This window comes from Prionailurus bengalensis, chromosome A1 (genome assembly GCF_016509475.1).
Source record: "Prionailurus bengalensis isolate Pbe53 chromosome A1, Fcat_Pben_1.1_paternal_pri, whole genome shotgun sequence".
Lineage (NCBI taxonomy): Eukaryota > Metazoa > Chordata > Mammalia > Carnivora > Felidae > Prionailurus > Prionailurus bengalensis.
In genome coordinates, this window is record NC_057343.1 from 93,651,895 (window position 1) to 93,670,941 (window position 19,047).

General features: G+C 40.6%; 1 protein-coding gene across 2 annotated transcripts in view; it reads left to right on the forward strand.

The window, feature by feature from the left end:
• The window catches only part of KCNN2 (potassium calcium-activated channel subfamily N member 2), a 158,984-nt gene that overhangs the window by 45,911 nt on the left and 94,026 nt on the right, over nt 1–19,047 (forward strand). For both annotated transcript variants that reach the window (XM_043585886.1, XM_043585887.1), the window contains exon 4: nt 586–1,004. In XM_043585886.1, the coding sequence (XP_043441821.1) occupies nt 586–1,004 (419 nt within the window). The remainder of the gene's footprint in view (nt 1–585; nt 1,005–19,047) is intronic.

Here is a 19,047-nt window from a genome sequence, read left to right on the forward strand (position 1 = left end):
GGTAGATCAGTAGGTGGAGAAGCCAGAAGGAATGTTTCTGCCACACTTGTCTGTGGTCCCTTGTGGTTTTCTCCCCAAAGCCAATTAAGATTTCCTATAAGGACGCTCATGTACAGTTGCGTTATAGGCCATAAGCACCGCAGAGGCACCGTAAATAGATTTCACTGAGAACGTGGCTAGAATTGAGGAAGGGATTAGATCCAGACCCTTGATGAGGAGAACAGACTGTTCCTAAGGCAAGTCCATTCCAGCTTCATCAAGGATGGGATGGGGTGCCTTGCTGATAGGCGCAACCCTTTCTTTTAAAATGATGTGACTTACACGATCGTCCAGGAGCACTGACCCCGGAATAACTTCAGCTCCTGTGTAGCAAGTTTCTCATTTTAATTTTTGCAAAACCAAGTTCTCCTTTTGCGCCATAACCATTTTCTAAAAATAGCGTACCTGGCTAGCATTTAAAAGTTAGAATCTTTACCTTGCCATGATTGCTAAAAAGTCACCTGTTATGTATTTTTAAAATCTGCACTAACACGTTGTAGACCGTTCATGCCATACTGAAGCTGATTTTCTACTTTATTTTTTCAGTTGTTCATGGTGGACAATGGAGCAGATGACTGGAGAATAGCCATGACTTATGAGCGTATTTTCTTCATCTGCTTGGAAATACTGGTGTGTGCTATTCATCCCATACCTGGGAATTATACGTTCACATGGACGGCCCGGCTTGCCTTCTCCTATGCCCCATCCACAACCACCGCTGATGTGGACATTATTTTATCTATACCAATGTTCTTAAGACTCTATCTGATTGCCAGAGTCATGCTTTTACATAGCAAACTTTTCACTGATGCCTCCTCTAGAAGCATTGGAGCACTTAATAAGATAAACTTCAATACACGTTTTGTTATGAAGACTTTAATGACTATATGTCCAGGAACTGTACTCTTGGTTTTTAGTATCTCCTTATGGATAATTGCCGCATGGACTGTCCGAGCTTGTGAAAGGTAAGTTTGTTTCTTTTCCTGAGAACGTAATTTGCCATATGGTGTCCTTGGAAGTGGGAGAAAGAACATGTTTTATTTAGACCAGAGGCACACATAGAGACTCACTCTTGAAAACTTTGGATTCTCCACTGGGCTTCTTTTAAATGAGCCTGACAAAACGTTGCTTAACAGTTTTGCTTACAGTAATGCCTCGATGATTATGTATTTTTCTTTCTGATCAGTTTTCAGTAGAGGGCTGTCTTTATAACCTGTGGCAAAATTTGGAAACCTACAAATCTTATAGGAGATTTCTGCCTGAAATGTGTGTTCAATGGTAATACCGAATCATGTTGGTGCCATATTGGTTATAGCATAGATTATTGTTGAGACAGAAATCCAGTGGAAACATTGGATTCAAGCTGTCTGAACTTCAAGGAATATCTCAGTGTGGTTTGTCAGTTGTAGTCCTTATTTATAATGGTGTTCATGGGATTGTTGATAAGGAGCTTATAGATATAATATTTGGTTTTTATTGAACTCAACAGTTAGTGAGACTGGGAAGTATTTGTTTTACTATATGAGGTGCTCTGGTGGTTTAAAGCTAGACACACATTCTCAGAATTCAGGAGTTTCCCAGTGAGGCTGACTGAATTCATTAGTAAATAGTGTCAGTGATATTAACCTTGTCATGTAACAAACAAACAAAAATAGATTTGTTACATAAATAGAAGGAACTCTATCATAATGACGGGAGAGATCTCATGTGATCTTGGTTGGGAAAATCCAACTTGAAATTAGCAATAGATAGGAGCAATAGACAGGAGCAATTTCATGGTTTATAGAACTGTTACATATTTGGATGTTCTTTGTAGTAACCAGATTTTTTTTTAATTTAGCTTTTGAAAGTCAAAGTTGTATTATATATATTACATATATTATTACAGATAGATAGATAAAGAAGAAAAATATCTGTGTGAGAATTGTTGCCAAAATAGCAAATCTATAATGCCCCTTCCCCATTTTGATTTTACAGAAGCAATCACTTAAAGTTTATTGAGCCAGGTTTTTGGTAACTGCTTTTCATATTTCTAAATGATATTGCTTATTTTGCTACCACTAGATTTTTTTGTCTAGATTTTTATGAAGGTTGGGGTTTGAGGGTTTTTTTCACACATGCACACCCCTTTCATGACTCTACCCCCAAAAGGGTAATTGCCATCTTCCCTATACATGCTATAAATGCCAATGATCTACATTCCACACTAACATTATTGAGTATATGATCTGCATTTGTAGTTGAACAGTATAGTATGTTGTTAGCATTTTGATTTTTATTTTCCAGAAATCACCTCCATTATATAAATGCTCTTCTGCTAGATTCGTGTATATTGAGCAATCTATCAATTTCAGCTTGAAAAACAATTCTTGCTTCTAACTTCCTTGTCCATCATGTTAGGGATGTCCTTTGGCTTCTTTATATGCGGCATATGCTTTATATGCTGTATATGTAAGTCACAAAATAAACTTTTTCTTAAAGTTTATTTTACTTATTTTAAGAGAAAGCATGGGAGGGGCAGAAAGAGGTGGGGGAGGGAGGGAGGGAGGGGGAGAGAGAGAGAGAGAGAGAGAGAGAGAGAGAGAATCCCAAGTAGGCTCCATGCTCCAACTCACGAACCATGAGATCATGACCTGAGCCGAAGTCAAGAGTCAGACGTTTAACCAACTGAGCCACCCAGGCGCCCCTACTCTTTTTCTGGAACCTCATTTCTCCCTTTGTCTTTACTTATTCCTTCATTTTGGTGGAATTCTTCCTCCAGTAGCTTTTAAGAAAATGTGGGGGAGAGGGAGATTTTTTCCAGAGCCTACATGTGTATATATGGCCTATCTTGTCTAGTGCTTCTTTGATAACTGGGCTGGGTATGAAACTCTAGATTGGAAATCATTTTCCCTCAGAATATCGAAGTCTTTATTTTCTTGTAGCATCCAGGATCCAACAGTCTGATAGTATTCTCACTTTTTCATGCCCCGCCCCCTTTTTTTTCTGGAAGCTTTTAGAATCATTGTTCTACAATTGCATCAGAGTATATCTTGGAGTGAATCTATTTTGGTCTAGAGTACTGAGAATTTAATTCCTGTTCACTCTTGGAATTAGTGTCCTTCAGTTCCTGTAAATTTTCTTGAGTTATTTCATGATTTTTGTTCCTGTGTTTTGTTTTGTGGATAACCTCATTTTTATCTTCCAAACTTTCTATTGGAAATTAATTTCTTTTTAATATATATTGATTTCCAGTGTCTCATTTTTGATCCCTAAATGCCCATTAAAAAAATTAGCATCATTCTTTTATTGTTAGAGGCATTGTTTTATTTGCCCAGAGATGTTAATGATAGCTTTTGAAATTTTTTTCTCTTTGTATATGCATTGTTTCCCCAAAGATTCACTTTTGTGTTGATTTTGGCTTCTGGTTTTTTTTTTTTTTTTAATGTTTATTTATTTTTGAGTGAGAGACAGAGCATGAGTGGGGAAGGGACAGAGAGAGAGGGAGACACAGAATCTGAAGCAGGCTCCAGTCTCTGAGCTGTCAGCACAGAGCCCAATGTGGGGCTTGAACTCATGAGTTGTGAGACCATGACCTGAGCTGAAGCCGACTCTTAGCCGACTGAGCCACCCAGGCACCCCTTGGCTTCTTTTTAGGAGGTTTCCTTAAGTAGTTAGGTAGCCTCAGCTGTTGCTTGTACTTGCCAGTGAGGCACTCAGGATCTGAGTGATGGAAGTGTTTGTGCAAATCCAGAACTCTTGACTGTGGGCTTCACTGCAGGGATGTTTGGGTGGGGGTGGGGTGGGGCACAGAACACCATTTTCAGTATCTTTATGTATTTTCTCTTTCCTGAGCAATCTGACAGGCTCATGGGAAGTTAGTTCTCCTGTCCTACCATGAAGGTGCCAGCCTAGGTGATAGCATCGTGGGAACTGAAAGACAGGGCAGAGAAGAGGGCTCACCTGTTCATCTGTGAACCTTCTTCCTATGGTGCTTGATGCTCTGCAGTCAGCCCACAGATCTTGTGCTTTACCTCTCCTGACAGTAAACATCCCGGCTTCCGCCAGGGTGGTGAAAAGGCACTACCAGTTGCACAGACTAGAGAAGGGAATGTAGGTGTCTACCCGTGTTTACACAGAATTTGAACCTGTCCTTGCATTTAAAACTCCGTCCTGATCTCCACTTGCAGAGGTACTGGTGCCAAGGATTCCTGAGTATTTGGGGTGGGGGTGAGTGGTTGATTCTCAGAGCCAATATGGCTGCTGCTTCATGTTTCACCACTCCTGGTCTAGTGTTCTCCTTCCTCAAGTCAGGCAGGTCAGTTCTCATGTGGCAGTTGGCTTTTCAGCTCCCTTAATATTGTCTTGTCACTCCTTGCTGTCCTTCTGAGTTTAAGCTTTTTTGTTTGTTTGTTTCTTTTGAAATTATTTACAGTCGTGTTAATGGGATCCAGGGAAAGAGCCTAGGCCAGCACGTTTGTTGACTCCACCCGCTTTTACGAGAAATTCTGTAGTGACTAGGCTTTAACATCAAGTATCTGAATCTGTTTTAGAACTTGTCTTCCTAAGGATGGCATTTGAAGGATTGAAGTTATTTATTTATTTATTCATTTATTTTTAATGTTTATTTTTCAAAGAGACAGAGACAGAGTGCAAGTCGGGGAGGGGCAGAGAGAGAGGGACAGAATCCAAATCAGACTCCAGGCTCTGAGCTGTCAATATGGAGCCTGACGCTGGGCTTGAACTCACAAGTGGTGAGATTGTGACCTGAGCCAAAGTCAGACACTTAACCGACTGAGTCACCCAGGTGCCCCTAAAGTTTTCTTTTTAAAGAAAAGTAGACTCTTTTATGGTAATGCTTTGTTAGCTCAGAATCAAGGTATTTAGAGGCTTGTGATATTTTCTGGAGCAGATGTGCCTGTAAAGTTTGAAGAATAAATATGGAAAACGTTGGCTGATAAACCCATTTAGTTTATGAAGATTGCCCTTAGTTAGAAATGACACATAACAGCATAATAATGTGGGTAAAAGCATAATTTAAAGCTTTTTTAAAGTTTTATTTATCTGGAGAGAGAGAGAGAAGGTGGGAGGGGCAGAGAGAGAGAGAGAGAGAGAGAGAGAGAGAACACCAAGCAAGCTCCACACTGTCAGCGCAGAGTCCGATGTGGGGCTCGAACTGACAAATTGTGAGATCATGACCTGAGCTGAAACTTAACTGACTGAGCCACCCAGGCACCCTCTTTTTTTAAAGCTTTTTTTTTTCATAGTTTAACAGGATATACATCTGTACAAGTGGTTCCCTAGTGCATCTACTCTGCAAAGGGCCAGTGAAATAAAATAGCCTCAAAATTGTGCATGTGCCATACATATTCTTTTCAAAAGTGGTCCATCTTAACTGTTGTTAGCTGTTCCTTTACTAAATTCAGAAGGCCTGAGGCAAACTGAGTCACATCTTCTTCGCAGTGTGCATGGTTTTTAACATGCTGAGGTCACTCGGTGACAGACCAGTCCTATGGTCATATCACTAGAAAGTGAAAGTTTCCCATTTCCTATCAAGAATGAGAGTCTGTTGGGACACCTGGGTGGTGCAGTCAATTAAGCATCTGACTTCGGCTCAGGTCATGATCTCACAGCTCGTGAGTTCGAGCCCCACATTGGCCTCTGTGCTGACAGCTCAGAGCCTGGAGCCTGATTCAGATTCTCTGTCTCCCTCTCTCTCTGCCCCTCCCCACTCAATCTCTGTCTCTCTCTGTCTCTCAAAAATAAATAAACATTAAAAAAAAATGAGAGCCTGTGGCCTGCAGTTACATAAAGGACACAAAAGTAGTATGTCGGGGAAGGGAGAGAGACCAGACTCGACCTGGGAGGCTGGGATATCATTCCAGTTGTGCCATGGAGGGGTGATGCGGCCTCAGACCAACCAGCTCACTTCTTCCTGTCTTCATTTCTTTTCTGTAAACAAAATGGATTGGTAAGCTTTCCTCTTCCTTTAAAAAAATTTTTTTTAAGATTTATTTATTTTTGAGAAAGAGAGAGAGAGAGAGAGAGAGAGAGAGAGAGAGAGAGAGAATGAGTGGGGGAGGGCCAGAGAGAGAGGGAGACAGAGAATCCAAAGCAGGCTCCAGGCTCCAAGCTGTCGGCACAAAGCCCGATGTGGGGCTCAAACTCACAAACTGTGAGATCATGACCTGAGCCCACGTCGGATGCTTCACCACGCATGCTTCACCGACCACGCCACCCAGGAGTCCCGATAAGCTTTCCTCTTCCCAAGATAACATTTCCTAATTGTGTGAATATGCAAAGGAGAAGAAAATCATTAACCAGCTTTGTGATGGTAGATTTTCCCCACTTTTTTTTTCATTTGATTTCCCATTCTGCTGCACAAAAATCTCCAGATTGTGACTGGTAAGATACAGAGGAAAAAAAAGAAATTTGCCTTATTTTTTACAAAGTTGATTTTGATACAATGTCACCCACATCTTACACTTCTTAAATGTTTCCTTCCTTCCTTCCTTCCTCCCTCCCTCCTTCCCTCCCTCCTTTTGTGAAGTTTGCAATACCTCATACAACACACAGCTCTCCAGTATCCTTGGTTTGAAATTTGGATTTGAATGAACCCCACCAGGCCTGAGTATTCTCTCCATATTAAAGAAGGATTCACACCTAATAGAAATTCTCTTCTTAGTTAATTTGAACCAGTCCAGGAATATTTAAAAAAAGTTTTTAAATTTTTTTTTAATTTATTTTTGAGACCGAGAGAGACAGCTCATGAGCAGGGGAGGGGCAGAGAGAGAGGGAGACACAGAAGCCAAAGCAGGCTCCAGCCTCTGAGCTGTCAGCACAGAGCCTGACGCAGGGCTTGAACTCATGGACTGTGAGATCATGACCTAAGCTGAAGTCAGGCGCTCAACTGACTGAGCCACCCAGGCACCCCAAGAATATTTTTTTAAAAGGAGAGAGCTTTTGAGAGAGAGAGAGAGAGAGAGAGAGAGAGAGGGAGAGAGAGAGAGAGAGAGAGAGAGAGAGAGAGAGAGACAAGAAAATGGCTCTCTAGAGAAGTTTGCTTTGCAGATCTATCCCTCCCCTGCCACTGAGCACAGCACATCTAGAGATTTCTGGAAAATGTTCTGTACTAATGAGGGCATCCTGTAGGAGGCGTCTCTTCCTGGTGGTATTACTTATCCTGGCAGATCATGTACCTCTGATTTACCCGTAAGGAATAAAAACTCCTTTCTTCTTTGACTTATCTCCCACCCTCCCTCCCTCTCACTCTTCTTTTCCCTACCCCCCTCTTTTCAGAAAGGTAGGAAGAAACCGAGTGACAACCATCTGGCATCATTTCTGTAGCCTACATTTGTTAGGAGGAGGCTTCCCTAGACCAGTATCTTTTCTCCCTCTCGTTTTTGCTTTGCCCTTATGTTGGGGCAGATATCAAGCCTGGAAAGAACACTTTTCTTCTAATGACCAACCACGAAGTCACCACTTGAGCTAAAACCAACCCCAGAACACTTTCTGCTAAAACAACCTGGAAAGTGTGGCCTCGTGCTGTTAAGTGATTTCTTGTTCGTGCAGACTTAAGCTAAGGCATTTAATCAAATATATCAAGAGAACCTTTAGGAACATTTATGTCTTACAGGAAGTCTAAACCCCATCGCTTGGGGCCCCCAAAACTAGGAATTATCCTGTCATGTACTTTTTCTTTTAATTTTTTTAACGTTTTATTTATTTTTGAGACAGAGAGAGACAGAACATGAACGGGGGAGGGGCAGAGAGAGAGGGAGACACAGAATTGGAAGCAGGCACCAGGCTCTGAGCCATCAGCCTAGAGCCCGACGCGGGGCTCGAACTCACGGACCGCGAGATCATGACCTGGGCTGAAATCGGACGTTTAACCGACTGAGCCACCCAGGCGCCCCGTCATGTACTTTTTAAGGGTTCACTGTTTTTATAAAGAGCATAGGTGAGTGTTCAATCCAAAGTGTGCTTCACTGGACACTGTTTTTGAGGAGTGAGACCAGATACTGTGGACCGGGGCTATGTTACACAAAAGAAAGTGTCTTGCTGTGTTTCTTGTTTGTTTTGTTTTTAATTTTTTTGTTTATTACTTATTTTTGAGAGAGAGAGAGAGAGAGAGAGAGAGAGAGAGAGAGAGAGAGAGAGAGAAAGAGTAGGGGAGGGGCAGAGAGAGAGGGAGATGCAGAATCTAAAGCAGGCTCCAGGCTCTGAGCTGTCAGCACAGAGCCTGACACGGGGCTTGAACTCACAAAGCAGTAAAATCAGGTAAGATGACCTGAGCTGTAGTCAGACATTAACTGACTGAGCCACCCAGGCACCCCTGTTTTGTGTTTTCTTTTTTCCTGCAAGAGTTCTCAGAGTGCATAAGATGTACAGGTGCACCAGGACAGCCCAGGGGGAAAAGGGGGCATTTGCTTGGCCACATCTTCTGGGAACCCGAGTTGACATGTCAATAACTGAAGTGTCAGAGAATGAAAGGGGATTTTACTTTCCGCACAATATTCTTGTCCTTTTTTTTTTTTTTTACAGGTTTTATAAATGTGGGGGAGGGGGTCGAATTTGGGACAGAGAGAAAGGAAGGGTAAAGAATGCGGAGCTAAGAACTCTGGTGGCAGTGTTACCAGGCAGAGAAGCAGACACAAACAATCTGTAATAACGTAGAGATGGTAGGTGCTGTTTGTCACTGGAAACGCTTTGTTCGGTTAAGAAAGACACCAGTGACCCAATAAATACACTGTTCCTATTGATCTGATTGCTGTGTCTCCAGGAGTGTTCAAGAATGCATTAACTAGTATGCATTACTTAAAAGGGAAAGTTTTCTAAAAATGACTTGAGAATGGTTTGCTCTTTTTCAAAGTGGGAAAATTGGATGGGCAAACAAGGGAACTTGTTTTGTATAGCTTCTTGTGAGCTAAAGTGCATTTTAGATGGATTAAGACATTCCTTTCACCACTAAAAACTGTTAAGTGAAAACAGGTTGGGCATTTAATTTTCAAATGATCAAAGACAGCCTGAGGAGCGGAGTTTCAGTTGTGTTGAGAATCGATTATTCGGGATCTTAAAAGCTTGTTTTATTTCTTTTATTAATCAAGTTAGACTTGTCTCTTTTAAAAAAAAAAAGCTGTCACTAATAGTCTGCTACATTGCATTTTTTCTAATTGCCTGGAAGATGATTTCTGAAATGCAGCTGAAACCTCTTTTTATTATGACAGTATATTGGGGAATATTACAGACAAGTTGTGTCCCATGGTAAAACTTGATCCAACATAAAACTCCATATAAAATAGCTGCTTTGAACACAAGGATTGGTTATGTCTTCTGATATCAGCATCAATGAAGGAGTCGATAAGAAAAGTCCTTTGCACGATGAGAATATCCTATTTTGTAATTACACAGGCTTCCAGACTTTTAGCAGCAATTCATAGAGGATCTATGATCTGGGGTTCCCCTTTCATTGAATGTTTGCCTGAATTCCATGTCATTTTTGTACATAGGGAGGTAAAACGGATACAGCCTTATTCCTGCATGGTAGCTGTTTACATCTAGGAAATTAATCAGCCTTGTGGTGGTTACTTTTTTGTGACCAGGTGTGAATCTGTTATTCTAAGATCATACATTGCCAACTTCCTCCCTCTAGAGCATGCTTTTTAAATAAAACAGCTTCAGGTTTCAATAGATAATGAACTATTCAGAATGCTTAAATGGTCTGGATTCTAATTTTCAAGTTTCTCATTTCAAAAGAGTTTTTAGTTTGCTTTGTTTTTTATATGCTATAAGCCAGATTTTCAAGAAGGAAGAGATTGATGGCATCTGAGAGTCTCATTTGTTCTATTTATTATTACTATTTTTAATTATTTACCTAGGATCCAATGCAAGAGAATGTGACATGAGGAGCTACATCTTTGAACACTTGCTCGCTTGCTCGATGGGTCATCCGTGATTTTATTTCATATTCTTTAGGAGATTCTCAGAGAGGTCTACTCTTTTCTAAGCCCTGACCATCAGCGATGGCTCATTTCCTGTTGATTTCCTTAACTTTGAAGCATGTTACTTGTGATCAGGTTTCTTCAGTAGTTGTCAAAGTGATCATAAAAGATACATTGCAGTGCTGCGGAAGCATCCAACGGGCATCTTGATTGATCACAGTGTATTAGATAATTAGATTATTTCTTACCACTTAAAGCTTTGGCCGCTGCTAAGTAAACTCTAAGCATTTCATCAATGGATTTGTAATTTGTGGTTGATGGTAATGTAATACTTTGTAAACTTAGCCTTCCAGAGTCTGATTCATACATACGGATATAGCCTTTTCAGACTCATAAATGAGTCACAACTTTAAAACGGGCCTTTTCAAGTTATAAAAGTCAGCGGTTTGAAAGCATTCATCATCCATCTGTGACTTGCAAAGCATCAGTGCTCGGTATAATGTTTGCCAAATAAATTGGTCATTAAAGTCTTATGGAAAGAAAAACCAATACTTTGTCAAGCTCAATTTTTTTCATTCCTCCATAGATAGGGTTTTTGTTTTTTGGGTTTCTTTTGTTTTGTTTTGTTTTTTGTCATCTTTTTGTCTGTGTTTGTTTTTGTTTTTGACCTGCCTTCTGAGAGAACAATGAGAAATTAATATTTATTGACAAGATGCTTGGAGATCCTGGTTTGAACAGTATGGTTTGAAAATACCAGCAGTGGTTATATTCAAGCAAGAAAAACAAAAGAAACAAGCAAAAAACAAGAAGCCAAAAACAGCTCAGGAATCCAAACTCACTGATCTTATAATGATTTTATTATAGTCCCTCCCCCCACCATCCTGACATTCATGCTGATGTACACATTTAATGGTCTATGGGTCCTGAGTGTCATCTGACTTTGGAAAATCCATACAGTGTATTAGGGTGTATGTATGCAGTCCTGTGCAGCTTTCTTATGCTCTTGAACTTCAGAACCACTGTGCCAGATAAAAAGAAAGACCATAAAGTCTAAATGTAGATGCCCTAACATTCAAGCTATTTTGTCTTTAAGAAAATTAATATATTTCTTAGATATTACAGTGAGACTCTATTGGAGAAAACTCAACTTTTCCCCAGTTGCCTGAAGGAATATGTATGTTATTTTTTCTTTTAATATCCTCTGGGGTGCCCAGGTGGCTCATTCGGTTAAACATCCAACTCTTGATTTCGGCTCAGGTCATAATCTCACAGTCGTGAGATAGAGTCCTGCGTTGGGCTCAGAGCCTGCTTGAGATTCTCTTTCTCCCTCCCTCTCTGCTCCTTCCCTACTCATGCTTTCTTTCTCTCTTTAAATAATAAATAAATTTATAAGTTTTATTTTTAATGTTACCTTATCACAAAATAGCTTTAAAATAGCAAAAGAAATTGGAGAAAAAAAAAGCACCTTTGCATGTAATAAAATATACAAATTTTGCGAATTTCCAGAGCTTGGACAAATCTGCCTTCTATCCTAACAAACTTTCGTAGCCTTAGTACATATTAAAGGGCTTGCTTAATGTTATGGTTATTCATTTAAGGAATGAGATGAGTTTTAGAAGTGTATCCCAGAGTTGGTCTTGGGGGTGTAGAGCCCCCAAGAAGACTGCTTGGCTGGACACCCCAGGAAGTCCCGGATGTGCTGTTTCTCTGGTGCTTACCAGCTGGATAGAGCAGTATCCAATCTTAGCAGTGCTTCCTGAGGTCCCACAAAGGGGAACGCCAGTTCTCGAACTCTCCCACTATGCCACATCCAGCCCTGTCCTGTCCCTGATTCAAAAGCCCATGGATTCATAAATAGTCTGATCACTGCCAAATTCCTAGGGATATTGGAAAAGGCCCAATCTTCAGAAGCCTTAATGTGGCCTGGTGGTGAAGTCAAAGCCGTTTTGAGAACATGGCCATCGTTTAGTACATGCTTGGTGAATACATGAAGGAATAAAAACAAAACAAAACAAAACACCCTCATGCTGAGTTTCACCATAATTTTTGGCTAACGTGTAAGAAGAAAAGAGGATTTTGGTCATTCTTCCGGTTTTTGTTTGTTTTACAACGTTATTGAGGTATAACTTCTCTACCTATTTTAACTGTATATTTCAGTCATCTTTTAGTAAATGTTGAGAGCTATGCAATCATCACCTCTGTTGAGTTTTAAAAGTTTCCTCACCCCGGGGGCACCTGGGTGGCTCGGTCAGTTAAACTCCCTGCTTCAGCTCAGTTCACGATCTCACACTCTGTGAGTTCGAGACCCACATCAGGCTCTGTGCTGACAGCTCAGAGCCTGGAGCCTGCTTCAGATTCTGTTCTCCCTCTTTCTGCCCCTCCCCCGCTGGCACTCTATCACTCTCCTAGAAGAAGAAATAAAGACATAAAAAAAATTTAAAAATGAAAAGTTGCCTCACCCCCAAAAGACCCCTTGTTCCCATTTGCTTGAAGTTTCTGCCCTGTTCAGACCCAGACCATCACCAGTACATTGTCTCCATAGATTGGCTTTGCTGAGCCTCTCACCGAGACGGAGTCAGATAATGCATAGTTTTTTCTTTTGCCTCACTTAAAGGTTTTTTGATGTTGCTTCCCGCTGTAGCATGTATTACAGTTTGTTCCTTTTTATTGACCTATAGTGTTCTGGTGGTAAGGACATGTCACACTGCATTCACCCACTCACCAGTTGGTACACATTAGAAGGCTTCCTGTCTGGGGGCTGTTGCAAATAGAATCGCTGTGAACTCTCTGCCCAGAGGTCTGTGTGCAAAATGGGTTTTGTTTTTCTTGGGTAGGCATCTAGGAGTGGCCTGTACCATCTTACCTTCCCACCAAAAATCAACCATCTGTGAGGGGTTAATGGGGGAGGGAGGGGCAGAGAGAGAGGGAGACACAGAATCCACAGCAGGCTCCAGGCTCTGAGCTGTCAGTACAGAGCCCGACGCGGGGCTCAAACTGTTGAACCGCGAGATCGTGACCTGAGGCGAAGACTGATACTTAACCAACTGAGCCACCCAGGCGCCCCTATTTATATAATCTTATAACCATTCTAGCAAGTGCAAAGTAGTGTCTTACTGTGGTTAATTGGCAGTTCTCCACTGACCAATGATGACGAACACCTTTCGTATAATCATCAGACATGTATGTATCTTCTTGGGGAAATGTCTTTTTAAATTGTTTGCCCATTTTCACATTGGATCGTTTATCTTACTATGGTATAAGAGTTTTTGCTATATTCCAGGGCGCCTAGGTGACTCAGTCAGTTAAGCGTTTGATTCTTGATTTCGGCTCATGTCATATTCTCGTGGTTTGTGAGATCGAGCATCCACGTCAGCACAGAGCCTGCTTGGGATTCTCTCTATCCCTCTCTCTGCCCCTCCCCTACTCATGCTCTTTCTCTCTCTCTCAAAAATAAATAAAAAAAAAACATTAAAAGATCTTTAAAGATTGTTTTCTCTATATTCTGATTACCGGTCCTTTCTCAGATATGTGATTTGCACATATTTTTTTTAAATTTTTTTTTCAACGTTTTTATTTATTTTTGGGACAGAGAGAGACAGAGCATGAATGGGGGAGGGGCAGAAAGAGAGGGAGACACAGAATCGGAAACAGGCTCCAGGCTCCAAGCCATCAGCCCAGAGCCTGACGTGGGGCTCGAACTCACGGACCGCGAGATTGTGACCTGGCTGAAGTCGGACGCTTAACCGACTGCGCCACCCAAGCGCCCCTTGCACATATTTTCTTCGGCTTGTCTTCCTGTGTTCATTCGTGTGTTTTTTGAACACCATATTTTCTGCAGCGACCGTCTTTTCTTGCTCTAAACCACTCTCACATGGCCTCCCAAAGACTGCAAAAAGAGCCAGCTACGCGTACCCAGGGGGCTGTGATGAACTCTTTGAAGAGACTTGACTCCCTTGTTAAGTTTTTCTGCTTTGTATGCTGCTTCTTGCTGCTTTTTGCTACCCTGAAGTCTTGCATTTCTAGTAACCACTATTTTCTAGTAACAGAAAGCCAGGAAGGAGCAAGGGAGATTGTTTATTTAACCCAAGTTAAAAAAAAATCTTTTCTGTTGTTGCATTGCTTTGATGATTGTAATAACTAGGAAAGGGGAAGTCTAGAGAGTGTCCGTCCCTTTAATATTTAGGGGGAAGATGTTCCTGACTTGCATCTATTGGGGATATTTAAAATTCCTTTTTTTTTTTTGTCCCAGTTAAGGCAATAATTTGCTTTAAACAATCTATAGGTATCTTTGGGACTAAGGGTAAACGGTTGTAACAGACAGGACCCTGTTTTAGGGATATAGCTAAAGATTGTTAGAAACCAAGCCCCCCTCCCCTAGTTTGTGTGACCTCACTGGATTTTATGACAGTCCAGTGTCATGGCTGTGGAAGAGTGATGCTCTAGCCATGGGCTACCTGGCCAGATCCCATTGCTTGATTATCCTTCATAGTATGCTTGGTATCACAGTGACAGGGTATCGTAGTACGACTCACAGGAAACTGCACCTGGTATCTGACATTCAGTATTCCTCAATGGCTCAGAGGCAAGGGATTTTTGAGTAGCCACTCCTAATATCTATTGCTTGTCATAGATTTAATACTCTAAAAGCTTTCTGTGTTACATAAGGAAGACTGTTTTAGTTTACTGAATTGCATTGAATAGTCTAACAGAAGAAGATGCCATTTTAAAATAAATTCTTTGCAGGGGCACCTGGGTGGCTTAGTTGGTTGAGCATCTGAGTCTTGATCTCGGCTCAGGTTCGTGAGTTCAAGCCTTCATTGGGCTCTGCACTGACGGCATAGACCCTGCTTGGGATTCTGTCTCTCCTTCTCTCCTCTGCCCCTCACCCATGTGCTCTCTCAAAATAAATAAAAAATACTTACATAAATAAAATTTTGCGGGCATTGTGATATCTAGTGTGGGGCTTTAGAACTACTTATGCAACGTCCATGTAAGGATCATGGTCTGTAAATGTGAAAGCCACAAAGTGAGGCAAAAAGTATTCAGATCGGGCTGCCTGGACTTCCAACTTTGGCTCAGGTCATAATCCTATGGTTCGTGAGTTTATGCTCTGTATCAGGCTCATGCTGTCAGCGAGGAGCCTGCCTTGGATCCTCTGTCCCCCTCTCTTCCCCTCTCCTGCTCGCACTCTCCCTTTCAAAAACAAACATTAGAAAAAAAAAACACCTTATATTAAAGACATATTCAGATCAAGCTGGATTGAAGAAAATATCTTTTGCCAGTGGTCAGAGTGAAAAGTTAAATATAATAACTTTCCTGATTTAAGTAAATGGCTCCCAATATTTCATGTGAGTGGGCATTTTAGTGGTTATAAGCTCTCTGTTTTGAACAAAACCAAACCTGTGTTAGACATCTATGGAGAAGCATCCTGGATCTCCACTTATTATTACTTTGGGGTAATTGTATGCTTTTTTCCCAGAAGTCATTATAAAATTTTTTTTTATTATGTTTATTTTTGAGAGCAGAGAGAGACAGAGCATGAGTGGGGGAGGGGCAGAGAGAGAGGGATACACAGAATTTGAAGCAGGCTCCAGGCCCTGAGCCCCTGGACACGGGGCTGTAACCCACGAACCGTGAGATCATGACCTGAGCCAAAGACTGACACTCAACCAACTGAGCCACCCAGGCGCCCCTGCCCCACCCAGAAGGCATTATAAAATGAAGCATCTAATACAGAAAGATCAGCTTTGGTCAGTAATTTTAACCTGGCTTAGTGGTGGCCAGCTCTTAGAATTTCTGGCTCACTGTGTGTCTGAAAAGGAGTGAGTATTCTCAGATTTCCTACTGTTATTTTTCTCATCTGCCTACTGTGCTTTCTAGTGGTTACTAAGGTGTTTTTGTTTTGTATCTTTATATAGGTTCTACGAAGCTCAGGGGTGTCACTTTAAAGTGAGAGGCCACTCTGTCGGGTTTTGCATTCCTGATTAAGGATTCTTCATTTTTTATAATACCAATAGCTTTTGTTTCTCTTCTCATCCACCATTCACCCACTGTATCTTCCTGATTCCTGTTCTTTGAGCCCTACCAAGGCCATTGGCACTTAGAGTGATGTGACAGGTGTTTTGTGTAGGGGTGTGATGATGGATATAGTAAGGGGGATGAAGGTACCATCACAGGCAGGTTTGATGTGGTCTTTGAGAAGAACCAGAAAGACTATTGAAGTCTTTAGTCACTAATATAATATAATATGCTCAAAACCTTCATCTGATGCTGGTTAGGTAAGGAAATGCGTTCTCTCTCCAGTGTCAAGGTATTCTTTGAGCATCTATGGTATTTTCCACCCTGTGTAAATGAAGGTATAAAAGTCCCACTTGAACCAAACTCTTCAAGGATAAAAACCATATCTAGTAACATCTTGATCCCCAGAGCGCAGAGCCCTTTAGCACCTTGGTCTTGTAAGACCTTATGAGTTTTCCAGTTCTCTCAGATCAAGACCAACAACAACTATCATCACTCCATGAGGACTTGTGAGGGAAATGTTTCTGCACAAATGTGTGCCCATCATTCAGAACGATAGAGGGCTGATGAGTAACGCTCCATGAGTGACTTCACATAGTAAGTTTAAACCTCCAAGAAACATAGAGAATACTTCTAATAGGAATGAGGTATGTTAAACATAGAAAAAAATCTTATCTTTATTTTATTATCTTCTAGAAACTGGTTCATTTGTAAGCAGTTAGAGTTTTACTATTTAGTAAGTTCACAAAAGTTAATGAGGAGCTCTGTGTTAATTGAGAAATATTTTTTTTTTTAGAGAGAGAGCATGAGCAGGGGAGAGGGGCAGAGGGAGACAGAGAGAATCTTAAGCAGGCTCCATGCTCAGTGTGGAGCCCAACACAGGGCTCCATTCATTCCATGACCCTGGGATAAGGACCGGAGTCGAAATCAAGAGTTGGATGCTCAATTGACTGAGCCACCTGGGTCAGTCTGAAGCAGGGGCAAAAATAGCATTTGTTGCGTTTTTTTGTTTTTTTTTTAACACTGGTATGTAACATTATATAAGTTTCAGGTATGCAACATTAAAATTAGACAATTGTATCTACTACAAAATGATCACTGTGAAAAGTCTAGTTACCATTCCTTACCATACAACTGACCCCCTTCACCCATTTCATACACCCCACATCCCCCTTCCCCTCTGGTAACCGTCAACCTGTTCTCTGTATTTATGAGTTGGTTTCTATATTGTTTTGTCTGTTAATTTTTTGGGGTCCTTTTTAGATTCCACATATTAGTGAAGTTATATGGTATTTGTCTTTCTCCATCTGTTTTATTTTACTTAGCATAGTATCCTTAAGGCCCCTCCATGTTGTTACAAATGTCAATATTTCCTTCTTGTTTATGGCTGTGGACTACTCCATATACCACCTCCTTTATCCTTTCATCTGTTGATGGACACTTCCATCTGTTGATGGACACTTACTTTCCGTATCATGGACACTTTGTAAATAATGCTACAGTGAATATAGGGGTGCATACATCTTTTCAAATTAGTGTTTTAATATTCTTCAAATAACTACCCTGAAGTGGGATAGCTGCAGCATATGGTAGATCTGTTCTTAATTTTTTGAAGATCCTCCATATTGTTTTCCAGAATGGCTGCACCTGTTGACATTCCCACAAACAGTGTATGAGGGTTCCCTTTTCTCCATATGCTCTCAATACTTATTTCTTGTCTTTTTGATCCTAGCCATTCTAACAAGTGGGAAGTGACATCTCATTGTGGTTTTGATTTGCATTCCCCTAATAGTGAGGTTGAACATCTTTTCATGTCCCTGTTGGGCATCTCTATGTCTTAGTTGGAAAAATGTCTATTCAGATCCTCTTCCCACTTTTGTTTTTTAAAGTTTCTTTAATTTGAGAGAAAGAGAGAGAGAGAGAGAGAGAGAGAGAGAGAGAGACAGAGAGAGAGAGAGAGAGAGAGAGAGAGAGAGAGAGAGAGAGTAGGGGAAGGGCGGAGCAAGAGGGAGAGAGAGAATCCCAAGCAGGCATCACTTTATCAGTGCAGAGCTCAATCTCACAAACCATGAAATCATCACCTGAGCGAAAATCAAGAGTTGGAGGCTTAACCGACTAAGCCAGATGGGCACCCCTGTGCCCACCTTTTTAATCTCTTTTTAAAATCATTGATTTTTATGAGTTCTTTATACATTTTATATATTAACATTTTCTTGGATATATGATTTGCAAGTATCTTCTCTCATTCAGTAGGTTCACTTTTCATTTTGATAATGGTTTCCTTCACTGTACACACACTTTTTTAGTTCGAAGTAGTCCCATTTGTTGATTATCACTTTTGTCTCCTTCGTTTTGGAGTTAGATCCACAAACATATCACAAAGACAGATGTCAAGCGGCTTACTGCCTATGTTTTCTTCTAGGAATTTATTGTTATTAGGTCTTACCTTTAAGTCTTTAACCATTTTGAGTTAATTTTTGTGTATGGTATAAGGTAGTGGTCCAGTTTCATTCTTTTCCATGTGGCTGTAAGGTTTTCCCAGAACCATTTGTTGAAGGGATTGTCCCTTCTGTATTTTATGTTCTTGGCTCCTTTGTCATAAATTACTTGTTAATACCTCTGGCTTTATTTTTCTTTCTCAAGATTGCTTTGGCTGTTTGGGATCTTTTGAGGTTTCATTAAATTTTAGAATTGTTTTAGTTCTGTGAAAAATGTCATTGGATTTTAATATAGATTGCATTGGCTGTGTAGATTGCTTTGGGTAGTATGAACATTTAACAATATTGATTCTTGTAGTTCATGAGCATGGTATAGCTTTCCAATTATTTGTGTCTTCAATTTCTTTCATCAGTGTCTTACAGTTTTCAGTGTACAAATCTTTCACCTCTGTGCTTAAATTCATTCCTGGTATTTTATTCTCTTTGATTCAGTTATAAATAGAATTGCTTTCTTAATTTTTACTTTCTGATAGTTCATATATAAACTATAAACATATAAATACATATAAACATATATATATTAGTGTACAGAAATGCCACAGATTTCTGTTTAATGATTTTGTGCCCTGAAA